The sequence below is a fragment of the Accipiter gentilis genome, chromosome 12 (assembly GCF_929443795.1).
Source record: "Accipiter gentilis chromosome 12, bAccGen1.1, whole genome shotgun sequence".
In the NCBI taxonomy this organism is placed as follows: domain Eukaryota; kingdom Metazoa; phylum Chordata; class Aves; order Accipitriformes; family Accipitridae; genus Astur; species Astur gentilis.
Genome location: NC_064891.1, coordinates 9,619,809 through 9,633,750, shown reverse-complemented (window position 1 = coordinate 9,633,750; position 13,942 = coordinate 9,619,809). Strand labels below are relative to the sequence as shown.

The 13,942-nt window shown below is 39.7% G+C and overlaps 1 protein-coding gene across 23 annotated transcripts in view; it reads right to left on the bottom strand.

Moving 5' to 3' along the window:
* ANK2 (ankyrin 2) overlaps nt 1-13,942 on the bottom strand; it is a 379,623-nt gene that overhangs the window by 111,079 nt on the left and 254,602 nt on the right. For 19 of the 23 annotated variants that reach the window (XM_049814665.1, XM_049814670.1, XM_049814664.1 and 16 more), the window contains 4 exons: nt 11,348-11,533; nt 10,858-10,881; nt 8,618-8,716; nt 7,364-7,462 (listed from right to left, as the gene is read on the bottom strand). In XM_049814665.1, the coding sequence (XP_049670622.1) occupies nt 7,364-7,462; nt 8,618-8,716; nt 10,858-10,881; nt 11,348-11,533 (408 nt within the window). The remainder of the gene's footprint in view (nt 1-7,363; nt 7,463-8,617; nt 8,717-10,857; nt 10,882-11,347; nt 11,534-13,942) is intronic. The other 4 variants (XM_049814662.1, XM_049814687.1, XM_049814673.1 and 1 more) reach the window with 1 other exon arrangement.

Sequence of the window (13,942 nt, the reverse complement as noted above, 5' to 3'; positions counted from 1 at the left end):
CATGATTTCTCCTCTGTTCTTATCTATAATTACCTCTGAAAGTAGAGATAAAAATTTGCTACCTATCCTATTCTATCCTGGCATAGCTTTTATAAATGCATCATCATTTACTATCTGTGCACTTTCCAGTAGGTGAGTGAAGCAATATGCTTTGCAGCCTTCCCACATAACCCTCTTCCCTCTTTCTGCCCTGGGGAAAACAGCATGTATATTTCAAAATTATTGTATACTTAATACCTTAGATTCTATCTTTGCTTATATGTTTTCTTCAAAGATGAGGGAAATTGCAAAGAGCTGTTCTACCAGAAGAATTAGTACATAATACAATGAGGACAAACTGACATTAGCCAACATCAAGAAACAAACAGGTATACCAAATTAGTCCTGGTTTGCACCATTATCTATTTGCAATGAACCTCAGTGCTCTGAAGTCCATTGCAGGAGTATGCCTATGTACTTTTTTAATTACTCCATTGCTAACTGGTACACCATGTAAATTGAAGAACACTTGCTGACGAAAATATCAAACGCATAATTCAACAGGACGTACAACACTGGGTCAGAGAGACAAATTCTGAAGCACAGATAATGGATATCCCATAAACACAAAGGCCGCTGCGCTGGGAGACAAGAAATTCAGCAATCTTATATTTTAATAAGTCCAATATTTACTTTCTCATCCAAAATAGTATATAATGGAAAGTTAAAACTTTTCATCTTCCAAGTGACATCCTGCACCTGGTGTTCTGTTGTTCCTGTATGTGGTACTCTCCTAGCTCATGCTTTGCAATGTAACCAATAGCTGGTTCACTGTTAGAAAGGACACTACAATCCTCTGTATGTATGGAAGCCATGAAATTCCATCACTCCTAATTTCCTCTTAAACAGCTCTCAAAATAGAAGGTAAACTTTTGCCTTTTTTTCTTGAAAATCAATCGCTGGTCATTTCTTAACCTGCAAAATTAATTCTGAATTCTGTCCATGACTTCTAACTGCACGGCTCAGGAAGATAAATTATTGGGGCATTTCACAGTGACTAAAATGCTTTACTTCAGCTTACCAGAGACTGAGATAAAAAGCTGTGCTTACGAGAGATTCTTAATGGAAAATGATAGGGGCAGCATCTTAACAGAAGAACAGTTGCGCACATTCAGCGCTCATTTGAACCAAGACTGATGATAGCACATGAACATCAAAGGCCAAATTATCAAAGAATTCTTCTAAACTGCAGCTGCGTAGTCTCATTTTTATAAGGGTGAAATAAAATTTTAGTATTCTGTATGTTAGACATGCAAAATTGTCTAAGTTTTCTCCACAAGTAAAGGCCTTCTCATTTGTTCATTTTTCATTACTATGAAACCTCATCTGTGTAAAAATGAACAAGGCAAGTCTCCCTCTTGCTTTAAGCTCTCAGAGTCTTGGCATAATTAACCATGCTCTAAAGTATTCCTCCAGGTCTGCCGTTCAACATACAAATTTTAAAAATACAGCAAAAAAATTACCATGCATTTGCTTGAGTAATAAGATATTGACATAAACAATTCTAATAATAGTCACTATCAATGTAGCTTGCTTAGATAATCTGTACAACATCCCTTCCGCTCCCCTGTAAACATTGTATGAATCTACTATATTTTTTACAGAAAATATCTGCATCGTGATTAGATATTTATAATATGACATTGCTTTAGGAATGGCAAAAACTGCCAATGAATTATTAGTGGTCTGCGCATGTGTGAAGAATAGGAGAAAATGTCACAGCAGCACTACTGCAGGAAAAAAACCACTGTAAACATAGCATAGTGCCAAGAGAGGGTTAGGATCCTGCTACAATGGCTTTATGGTAGGAAACCCACTACCATGTGGAAATAGCAGAGAGCCAGGCCTATTTTGGCAGGATGAATATATATGAAAGGAGACATTATTACAAATAAAACTCAACAGGTTTCCAGAACGAGTGTTAAGGGGTGCCTTGAGCACATTCACCACAAAACCCCCAAACCAACCCAAAATCCAAGTTCCACCCCCCCGCAGCTTCCTTCCTTTTCTTTCCCTGTTGGTATCATACATCTCTGTGGCCAACGTTCCACTTCTTTCAGCTCCAGCTGAGCCTCCTTTCTTTTCTGTGGCCCTTCTCCAACACAAATGGCATACCAGATTTTCTCCCCACCATTATCACATCTACTCCCCTCTCCAGCTCCAGCTGCCACGCTCCAGGCACACAACATGTTTACTTTCCCACACAATAAGCTTTCCATTCCAAGACTAGACGCTCTGTTTCATTCCAGGTTTGGTTTTTTTTTTCAACTGTAAATATTCTGGACAAGAGCCTGCAAGAGGAGTCTAAAGAAAAGTCCCAGAGCTAGAAAACTTTAATTTCAATGTTGGCAAGATTCAATAGGAAGAACACAAAATGTGTGACAACTTCAGCGTCTGAGACAGGTGAACGTGTTCCTCCCCCCACTAAGGGTGTTTGCATAGTCCCACAAAAACAGAAATACCACTAAAGTGACAAAGGCCTGCGAATAACACTGTATTTTAAAAGTAAAAAAGCATACCCAAACAAAAAAAGCCTTACATTCTTGTTCTCTTGTTCTTTTTTTCTAGACAATTTATATAGAGATGATAAAAACAGAGATATTACAAAAACTGCATTCATAAAGAATACTCGTAAAACCCTTTAATAGCCAGTAAGATTTCAATATCCTGCATATCCTTACTGTTACTATCCCATTATATCAGATTATATTTTTTTAATAGAAATAGATATATTTTGGCCATATGGAAATTGCTCTGCTTTTAAATGCTTAAAATAATTCTCCCTGTAATAATCCTTACTATGTTTCAGGAAGGCTGTAAATGCTTTCGTTCTCTCAAAGTGAGAATTGATAATTGCCACATTACTCTTGACCACATGACATCGATTTAATCATAAATTGAACTTTCTGCCATCTTTTAGAGAACAAGTTTCTGCATACTGATTCCAAGCCACAGTCTGCACAATTGCTTCTGGAACCCAACTCCACTGGTCTACCATCGTAACTTGTATGGGCCAGAAGTTTAGCTAATTTTAAGACTTTAAACAAACATATGTCATTGAATTTCTTACGTAAACTTGTAGAGAATATAGGTTTGACTAAGATTTTAAATATGAAATATTTTAGCATAAGAAATTTTACCTATTAATTGCTTAGCAAACAAAACTCCAGATAAGGCTTGTATGTGAACAGAAGTAGCACAAATACAGATGTAACAGATAGTACTAATAAAAGTATCCTATTAATATAATTGGGAATGGAGTTCACATTTTTGCTTTAGACACAATATAAAAAAGAAATTAAACTCCACATTTTAGAAACTTTAGTAGTTGAGAAAAATGGTTAAACTTGCCAAAAAAATTAAGTAAATTAGTATTTTAAGTGTAGCAAGCAGATTTACTAGCAACTCTACATCTGTATAATCTAGTGAGAAGTGCCATAAAATTTCAGCAAATACGTTATGAAATGTATAGAAAATATAAACATGTAATTCCTGCAGTAAGCAGGGCTTTCCTCTGACATGTGACATTAACTACGGAACAGTAGGACACAGGCATAATTTACTCCCTTTGAAGAACATACATTTTAATTTCTTTTTTTTAGACAATACAGGGGCTCCTAACGGATCATTCCAATGGAACATTTTCAAACATAAAAAGATTTCACAGATTAACTCTGCAAAATTAAAGTACTGAGGCTCATCTAAAATCTGGTAAAATAAGTTTTTTGCATCTTAATTTATGCATCATCAGATGTCATGTAATATAGCAAGTTCAAAATAAACTAAATGAAAGCAATAAGTCCTTTTTTAACCAAAGAGCTTATTTTGATGCGGTATGGAGACCAAGAATAAAAGCCCAGGCTATCCGGCAATGAAATATTCTAGTACATGTAATTCCACTGTTTTTCAGTGCAGTGAATCTGACCTACTGGAAGAATGCAGGTGTTCCTCAGAAGAAATGAAAAGGTGAGTATGGAAAGGCAAGCGCGTTAGTACCGAGGTGGAGGAGGCTGAAGTCTGTCCTTTAAAGTACAAAACACATGTATGCACGGCATGCAACACACAACCTACCTCTTCAATACCCTACATACCCACGGACATAGCAAAACACACAAGGCATATGGGCAAAGCAAAGGGAAAAGAAAAAGACACTGAGACGATATAAACAGCTGGCATGAAGCCAAGATCACGCCACAGACACACTGCAGCAAAAACAAAGCTCTGGAATCTTCCCCACTGTGAAGTACACGCAGCCGACCACCAGCGTGTGCCTTTGAGCAGGGTGAAGGCAGAAGATGAAACCAAGAGGAAGCTGCTGAGCCTGTGCAAACTGGGATATGTGTGCTTTAGGATACCTTTACAGGTTTTCACTGATATCTTTGTGCTGGCAGTTTTTGAACTAATGTAGCAGCTGACAAAGGGCAGGAAGCCAAGACAATGAGAAGACTCTAAAATTAGTGCCTTCCACCTACGTTGGGCAAAGTCCTGTTCTTTCAGTTTCATTCACAACTGCACATCAATCTTTGCGGGTGAGCAAGGAAGGGAATACACCTTGACCTCTTAAAATCCAAGATGTCCTTTACAATCATCTGTGCCAACTTGTCTAAAACAAGTATCTCAGTACTGAACAGGAAATAGATGAATTCAATACTGTCATTCCACAGGCCAAATGCACCATTTCTGTATGACTACTGTGCTTATGAGTAGGCGGAATATCCTGACTGCAGCATATTATTACCATTTCATGCCCCTTTACCATGAGATTTTAGGTACTTATTGTGGAAAATTTGACCAGGGATGATTTACTGCACACCTTCATGAGAGGCAGCATTTTCCAGCATCAGTAATTAAAATAAATAGATAAATAAAAAGAGCAAGAGAGACATCATTTCATAAATAATCAGAAATCAAAATCGTAATCACATATAGAGTTACACAATAATCACAATTGTCTTCCTAGCTTATGAAGCAACAAATGATTGCTGTAATTAATATCAAAGTAACTGCAGAGGTTGAATCAACCACAAGGGTAGCTGACTGCAATATCCTCTACCTTCTTCTACCGTTCTATCTTATTAAACAAAGCCTCTTATGTCCAGGTCTAAACTCTGCGTTTTAAAATGTCCTCTATTACTGGGAGATATAATTTTGCAGATCAGTGCTTAAAAAACAGCAGCTTTCAAGAACAAGTCCTGTGCAGTTCAATTCACGTAAATGATGTTTTCCTAGGTGACTCCAAAATCCCATTTGAAATAATTAACCCTGCCCGTATAAACTGATAGGTTTTTCTTTTGTCCTGAATGACTGCAAAATCACCCATAAATAAAGAGCACAGTATTGCTGTGGCATTTCAACAGGACAACTGGGTGGAGGAAGCTAGTGAAAGTCACCTAATTCTCTGTGGTTAGGCTGGGGAAGAGGTGAGTGGCTGCTGGCATGGGGTGGGTTACTCGTTCCCAGTACTGACTCTTCAGTAAAAAGTGACTGCCAGCCCACTACAACGGTTTTCATGAGGCACACTATGCCTCATATACTATGACTGGCTGTATTGGTTTTGTGTGGCAAGGTTTTGGTAGCGGGGCGGGGTGGTGGTGGTGTTACAGGGGTGGCTTCTGTAAGAAGCTGCTGGAAGCTTCCCCTGTGTTCGAGAGAGAGTGAGCCCATACCAGCCGGCTCTAAGACGGACCTGCCGCCGGCCAAGGCCGAGCCAATCAGTGATAGTGGTAACGCCTCTGTGATAACATTTTTAAGAAGGAAAAAAAAGTTGGGACAGGGAGAAACAGCCGCCGGAGTGAGAACGTGTAAGAGAAACAAGCCTGCGGACACCAAGGTCAGTGAAGAAGGAGGGGGAGGAGATGCTCCAGGCGCTGGAGCGGAGATTCCCCTGCAGCCCGTGGTGAAGACCCTGGTGAGGCAGGCTGTCCCCCTGCAGTCCAGGGAGGTCCACGGTGGAGCAGATATCCACCTGCAGCCCATGGAGGATCCCATGCCGGAGCAGGTGGGTTCCCGAAGGAGGCTGTGACCCCATGGGAACCCTGTGCTGGAGCAGATTCCTGGCAGGACCTGCGGATCTGTGGAGAGAGGAGCCCATGGAGCAGGTTTTCTGGCAGGACTTGTGACCCCGTGGGGGACTCACGCTGGAACAGTGTGCTCCTGAAGGACTGCACACCGTGGAAAGGACCCATGCTGGAGCAGTTCATGAAGAACTGCAGCCCGTGGGAATGGCCCATGTTGGAGGAGTTTGTGGAAGACTGTCTCCATGGGTGGGACCCCACGCTGGAGCAGGGGAAGAGTGTGATGAGCCCTCGCCCTGAGGAGGTGAAGCGGCAGAAAATAACGTGTGATGACCACAAACCCCATCCCCGTCCCCCTGTGCTGCTGCGGGGGGGCTTGGTGGTGAAATCCGGGAGTGAAGTTGTGCCCGGGAAGAAGGGAGGGGTGGTGGGAAGGTGTTCTGAGATTTTGTTTTATTTCTCATTACCTTGCTCTGGTTGATTTGTAATAAATTGAGTTAATTTTCCCAAATTGAGTCTGTTTTGCCCGTGATGGTAATTAGTGAATGATCTCTCCTGTCCTTATCTCGACCTGCAAGTTTTTTGTTATATTTTTCTCTCCCCTGTCTAGCTGAGGATGGGGGAGTGATAGAATGGCTTTGGTGGGCACCTGGCATTCAGCCAGGGTCAACCCACCTCACTGGCACAGACATTTAGGAGTCAGGGGACTGAAAGCCTTAGCTGAGTTCAGACCCTCCACTCCTCAAAGCTGTGCAGCACACATGTTCTTGTGTCACATGAAGTTGGACCAACTAACAAGCCTATTTCCTCAAAAAGATCAGTTTCATAAGCTTTTTCTTATATGATGTAGGTAGATTATACAGGAGACTAAAGGAAACAGTATTTTTGCCTCCTGCTATCACCAATACCTGCCAGTCTTTAGTCCGATACCATACAAAACAGTCTACATAAAACAAAACAATCTGAAAACTAAAGGTAGGATTCTGAATTAAAAAAAAAACCCTACTTATAAATTATTTTTGGAGTCACAATTTAAATTTGGCCCAAGTTTCAAAAAGAGTACATGATTAACATTTTTGGAGCTGTGTTCAGCTGAACTTTTTTTTTTTTTTGAGTCATTTATAACAGCCATATCTAATGCCTCCCTTTAAGAACAGAGAACAAGACACAATTAATGAAGCTGAACTCCTAGCTATGAATCTTGGTGTTCCCAGTCTCTGCCTTAAAAAAACCCAAAAACAAGCAAGCAAAAACTCCCAATCCATTCCCAAGAAGGGACAACAACATATTCAGGGAATAGAAAGACTCACCCTGGTTTTGGCATCGATCTGCCCTCCGCGATCCAACAAGAGCTTCACCATGTTTGTGTTTCCCCTTTTGGAAGCCACATGCAGTGGGGTGATTCCATTCTACACCATGAAAAGAACAAACAATGAGCATGATGGATTTGAAAGTGTATAATGGCGGTGAATTTGTGTTTGGATCACAAAAAATGAGACCATCACGTTGTAGAGAATAAACAAAAATGTACTTGAGCATCAGAGCTAGGCACACACCATATAAGCTAGAGTTAGTAATTCCTTTCTAAGCAAGAATCTTTATTAATTGTTTGGGTTTTTTTTAATAAATGAAGAAGCACACCTGCCAAAGCAGCAAACATCACAGTCCCCAAGTCAGACAAATAAACAAACATAAACCAGAGCCCTAATGAGTCAATATTCACAAAACACTGATGCATTTAAATCATTGCAACGTACACAGAGTACACAAATGCGTGACTCCTACACAAAGGAACCTTCTTAGTGTAATGCCAATAGTATACAGGAGTAGGTCCTGTTTAGGCTGGAAGTCCTTGCAAACACTTTGGGAGAGGGAAGAGGTAATATTAGCAGCTATTCCAGAAGGGCAACAGGAGGAAGTCAGTCTGAAAGGCAGAAGCCTAAACTAATTCAAAATGTATCTGGCAAAATTAAACAGAAAACTCGTGATCCAGTAGCTATGTTGAGGTACAGATTACCAGAGGTTTTCATAGCACCAGATGCCGTGCTTCAAACTATGTAACGTACAACAGCAAAGTGACTATATTACGTAGCTCTGCAGTTGTTTACCATAAAAGAGGAGTCACGATTAATTAGTGCTTTTATTGTTGCATTTAGGTAACGGCAATGTACCTCACTTTGCTTTTTTAAAATGTGTTTATATGTGAAAATATCAAATTAAAGTAGTACAGTAAATAATGAATAAGCCAGTAAATCCTACATATATTTCTGGAGTATTTCTAACTGACAGAATAGCTGAACTGAGTTGACACATTGTGAGAATATCAGCTTTCTTGAGCCTGCTTCCTTGGACTGGGAATACTGGTTGCTACTCAACTCCCAAGGACTCTGGCATGCTGCATGGAGGCAACCTTTAAGAATTACTGCAGAAAAAGGCATCTTTGAACACAACACAATTTCAGGATTACTTTGCTCCTTACTTACTCTTGGCTAAGAATGACACAAAGAAACACTCCCACTTTTGTAGGCCATTGCATCTAAGAAGAGAAAGAAATTACTCCGTACCCTTGCTGTGAAATCGACTGCAGCTCCTCTGTTTAGCAGAAGCGTTGCCACATTGACATTTCCATAGTGCGCAGCTATGTGCAAAGGTGTAAAGCCACTCTACAAAGGGAAACAGCCCTTATTACAGAAATCATTTTATAGAGATAATCAACTTAACTAGAACTTGATTTTTAAAAGCTGCTGGCAAACAAATGTATCGTTTCAATTTTACCAGTTCACCTATAATATAGCACAACCTTTCAGGCAGACAGTGCAGTTTTCATATGAGATATTATCAAAAGTGCTTCATTCTTTCATTCTCCAATTCACTCTTCTGAATCAGTGGCCAATAAGAAGAGTAGCTTTCATCATAGAAAATATTAATATATTAGCCATTCTTAAAGAAAATAAAGGAAGTTTCCTTATTTGAAAGCAACATGGGTCTTTTGGTTGGGCTGCATCTTTTTACTGGTTTTGGACAAATGACCACAAAAGTTGTTGGACTCTTATTTTACTGCTCTTAGAAATATTGATAACATATTTCCTTTTTTTTTTTTTTTTTTTTTTGAAAAAGCAGTGTAATTCAACGTGTAACCCAAGAATTTGGTGTACATGAGAAACTAGTAGCATAGTATAAGAATCATAATGATTTATATTTATATACAATTTGGATCTCAAAGGATGTGAAGGAGCTTTGCCATCTATACATCAGAAAAAACACAATTTACTTATTGCCTCTTGAACACTAGAAGGTGAAACCGGCTCCAGCTATGAGATACAGAATTGCTTGACAACAACACACACAAAAAAAGATTAATTTTTCAGAAGCTAGAACACAGAGCAAGCTTTTAGTCTCATGAGTAATTCAAGTAGAAAGGATCTTGCTTTTGAGGTTTCCCTGAAGAGCATTACACTGATTTGATCAGATCTTACTGTTAGTTATAGAGAGAGAGAAATACTTTTGGCTTCTAGACTATACTGTATTTTCGACTAGGTTTCATTTCTTTCAGTGTACAAATCATCATTTTAAACTACTCACGGAATAAAGAAATGTAGGCAGATGATGCACTCTGAAATCAATTTTGTTCCCAAAAGCTACGGCAATCAGCCTACTATTTTACCCTAATTCCATTTACTTCCTTGTCAGCCCACAGATGATCTTGGTCAAGGTACAGTCAAACACTCATTAAATTCATAGTCTTCTTGTTGTGATAAATTACCAGGGAAGTGTTTACTGAGGATATTAGGCACACAAATATGATACTGCGTTAAGCTATAGATTGAATGCATATTGCATTAACAACTGCCTTCTCGCGGACACACGTTTGCCTGGTGACAAACGCAAGGTCCCGAGACGTAATGTGATGGCTGGTGAAGGACAGGTAACCCCCCTTCCTATTTACCACAGTGAAGAAGATGCCCATGGGAAGATGCCAGAGAGAAGCTGTCACCCTTTCAGTTCACATTGCCAGCTGCCTCGCTTGCTCATGTGCACACACACCAAGCGTGAAGCACTTTCACACCGGTGCGGGCATTCAAAATTCATTCCCTCATCTAACAGAGAAACACCATTATTTAAAAGCAGGCATTCAAATAATGACCACATTCTTGGAAATAATTCTTTTTCCTAAGTGTGACAATAATCTTTAGGGGGAAAAAAATCACAGTTCTAGTGAACCAGACCCATGATTTTTAGTGGAACTACTTGGAGAATTGGTATTTCCAGAATCCGTATGAGAAATGTAATATTATCTGCTGCAGGTGAATTCTGATTATGTGCTATCCCTTAAGAACTTTTCAAAACCTTATTTAAAAGATTGTAATAAGAACAATGGTAAAAATGAGCAGATGTTCTGAACAGATTTCCACCTTGGAAGATGCGATTATATTTATTATTGTAAAAGAAGGAAAATGAATTTTACCATTATTCCGGCTGAGCCAGACACCTTAATTTAGTTAGGCCAAATGAGTGCATTTTCATAATTAATGAAATTGAGCTAGAAAAGCTCTTAGCTCCGTTACTCACTTCAGACTTCTTTGAACTGATGTGAATTCTCAAAAGTTTACTTTAATAGTGAGACAAATAAAAAGAAATTCTAAGACAAAGGATGAATAAAAATAGGTTTGCTGAGTCACATATTTCTATATATTAGAAGAGTTGTATCTTCACTTCCAGTACTAAGTAGTAAAGAAATATTGCCACAAAGCAGAGAAAATTACAAGTAACAGAAAGAGTAATTAAAAATTTTTTATCTCGGTACCTCAGTCGTCCTATTCACCATCATCTGATGCAGCATGGTTTGGGAAAAAGAGGAACAATATTAAAGACTGGCTGCAAAATGAAGAACTATGTTGCTTTTTGAAATGAGTTATGCTGTTAATTATGGGAAAAGCCATTCAAGCATGCATTAACTTTAAATACAACCTACGGTCCCATGGGCAACAAACCAGTATCCTATTTAATAGGGAAACAGTGATTCTGCTTCCATTCCATTGTCTTCTGATTTACAAATAATGAGAGGAAGCTGGTTACCAAAAAAATGGGAGGTATAACTAAAAAGCATAAAAATTAGTAGTTTGCAATTAAACACTGCAAAAGTAGATATATTACTGGTGATACTGGTCGAGCAACTTGTCTTTCCCCGCAGAAGAAATCACCTTCAACCGTTAAGATAAAGGAAGTAAAGTTTGCTGCCCATCGGCACTCAGCTGTGTGACTACCATGTTACCTCTATGGCAGCATCATGTTACCTTGGACTGCACATCAGCATTATGGTCATTCTGCAGTAAAAGCGCCGCTGATTTGGTGTCGTCTTTTCTAGCAGCAATATGCAGAGCTGGTAATCTCACTTTCCCCTTCGTGTCATTTTCCAGGAGGATGGCCACTGCCTGGTTGTGTCCTTGTTGCAGTGCAACAGCTAGAGGAGTGAAACCATCCTGGTAGAGAAGAAAACAAGGTGTGGTCAGTAAGCTGAAGGACGTACGGCTCCAGTGATTTGCACAGTGCTGTTCACACAAGAAATTTGATAAGCACATTACCAACTGTTTTCTACCTCTGCACCACTATCTCCAGTGAAATGATAATAGAGGCACAACATTTTAATCCAGATATGATTTCAAACATGTCAGAAGCACACTTTTTCCACTTCAAAGTAGTCTCTTTTTAAGTCAAGTACAAGCAAAGGATCATTCCACAGTACCTCTCTTAATTACTTCTAATCTTAAAATGGAGCACAAAGCACTTTTTTAGCAATATTTTGGTAGGGATTAGTGAGCACTGAACAAAGTAGATGTGAAAAATATACAGGGAACCTGTTTCTGAATACCACCTCACGTCTCTGCAAAAAGAAAGCATATCTTCAGATGTATTTGCTGCTGTTCCCCGTTCTAAGTTACACATGGACTATAAGTCAAGAAAGCCAGATCATCTTTAAGAATTTATTCTAATTTGAAGCAGGAAAACATTAGATTATTTATACTTTTTGAAAAAAACAAAGTCAGAAAAATGTCTCTGCTTTTCATTCATAGTTTTAGCTTTGTTTCAAAATTATTTTTAAGTTGTCTTGCTCCTCCACACATGCCCTGGATTGCCAATGCTTTAAAATGTGTCACATGGTCACAACCTGCTATCTCAGCTGAAGTACGGCCTGCTCCCATATCTTTCCTTCTGACTATAAAACTGAATCTAGCTCCAGCCTTGCACGCTGCCCAAGCACATATGTGGTGTAACTGCATGCTAGATTGGAGGGCAGCTGAACTATGAGCAACAGAGCAGCTGAGTCTGTGACCAGAGGCATGGTGAGTAACAACGAAAGAAAAGGGCAGGGAATAAAACAAGGTCTTCTATGTCTAGGTCAGAAGGAACAACAACTAAAGAGCTGATTATAGCCAGAAAGTGAGAAAATCAATTTAGATACATTGTAAAAGGCATGGGAATGAGACAGAATTGATTTGGAATAGGAATATGGAAAGATGATAAAATAATAAAGGACAAGTTAGGAAGGAATGAGAGCTAACATATGCTGAAGGAAACATGTGAAGAATTGCCAAAGCAATTTTTCCCCTTAGTAATCTAATAACATTCACTCCCTTTTTCGTAGAACTGTGGGTAGGTGCATTGTGTAACAGCGATACTACCATGGTTTCTGTCTGTAATAGAGATTAAATTCTGTACAGTGAATTAAAAAAGGGTGAACAGCTGACGAAACAGCTGAACTGTAAAGATAATTCTGAGATTGGGGCTACATTAAGTGTTGAAATGGCTTAATGCATTTGCCTTTCACCTCTTGGAACATGAGAACAAATCCTGGATTAGAGGCCCCGTGAAACTGAGCTCATCCTTACTCTCATTTTGTGTATATATATGTGTATAAGTGTTAGAAGAAATGAAACATATCCAAAGGCAGTGCAAGTTTCAAAGCTTCACAGACAAGACCATCTATGTGATTTGCACCACTTTGTCTTCCATCCTTCCCTAAAAGGACACAACTCTTTCTGCATTCCCTCTCCTATTGCTTCTGGAAAGCAGGGCTGACCAGAGCTTGGAGAAAGCATTTCATTTCCCCACGTGAGGACAGCCAATCTTTGATGCCAAACAGAAGGTCCTTCTCCATGTATTTGGGTGCTATCCTCAGTTCAGGCTGCCATCCCACCTTATTTAATGTACCATTCTTCATTCTATTCGTGAGACTAATTCTGGGCACGTGTGAAAGCAGACAGTGGCTCAGGCCATCCTTCAGTAACACTCGAATCAGTGAAACCATCAACTCCGCAAGACCTGAAACCAAAACTTATCTAGTTAAGCGATAAGGGGGTAGACAGCCTTTACTTTCCAAGCTACAAAAGTGAGAACTGACCTTTCTGATGGCAGAAGACAGACTTGGACTCGGGTTCAGAGTGGGGGGCATTTGATTCCTCTCCTCCCCCAACCCTTAAAACAGACTATACTGTGAGTTCCAGTGATGCCTGGATGTCTATATTCAAGCAGAGGCCACATTAATTACAACCATCTCAGCCTCACAGTTCCTGTGAACTAATGAATGAGCTTCCAGTGTACCTGATCATCACAGCCAGTAAAAGTTAACAGGAAAAAGGCTGCAAGCAGGCGACTGTACGCTGTAGCTGGGCCAGGCTCCTGGAGAGGCACAGTTCCACTCAGCTCCTTCACAAGGAGTGTGTTTCTGCCACGTTGCCTGGCAATCACACGGGATTTCATATTTCAGAAAGCTGACATGCAACGTGATCGCCATATATGCAGGCAACAAGAGGATTATTTTAGGAGCTGTCATCAAATGGTACAGTATCCATTGAAAGAAGGGACAGTAAAGCAGCTGTTAACGCTAGCAG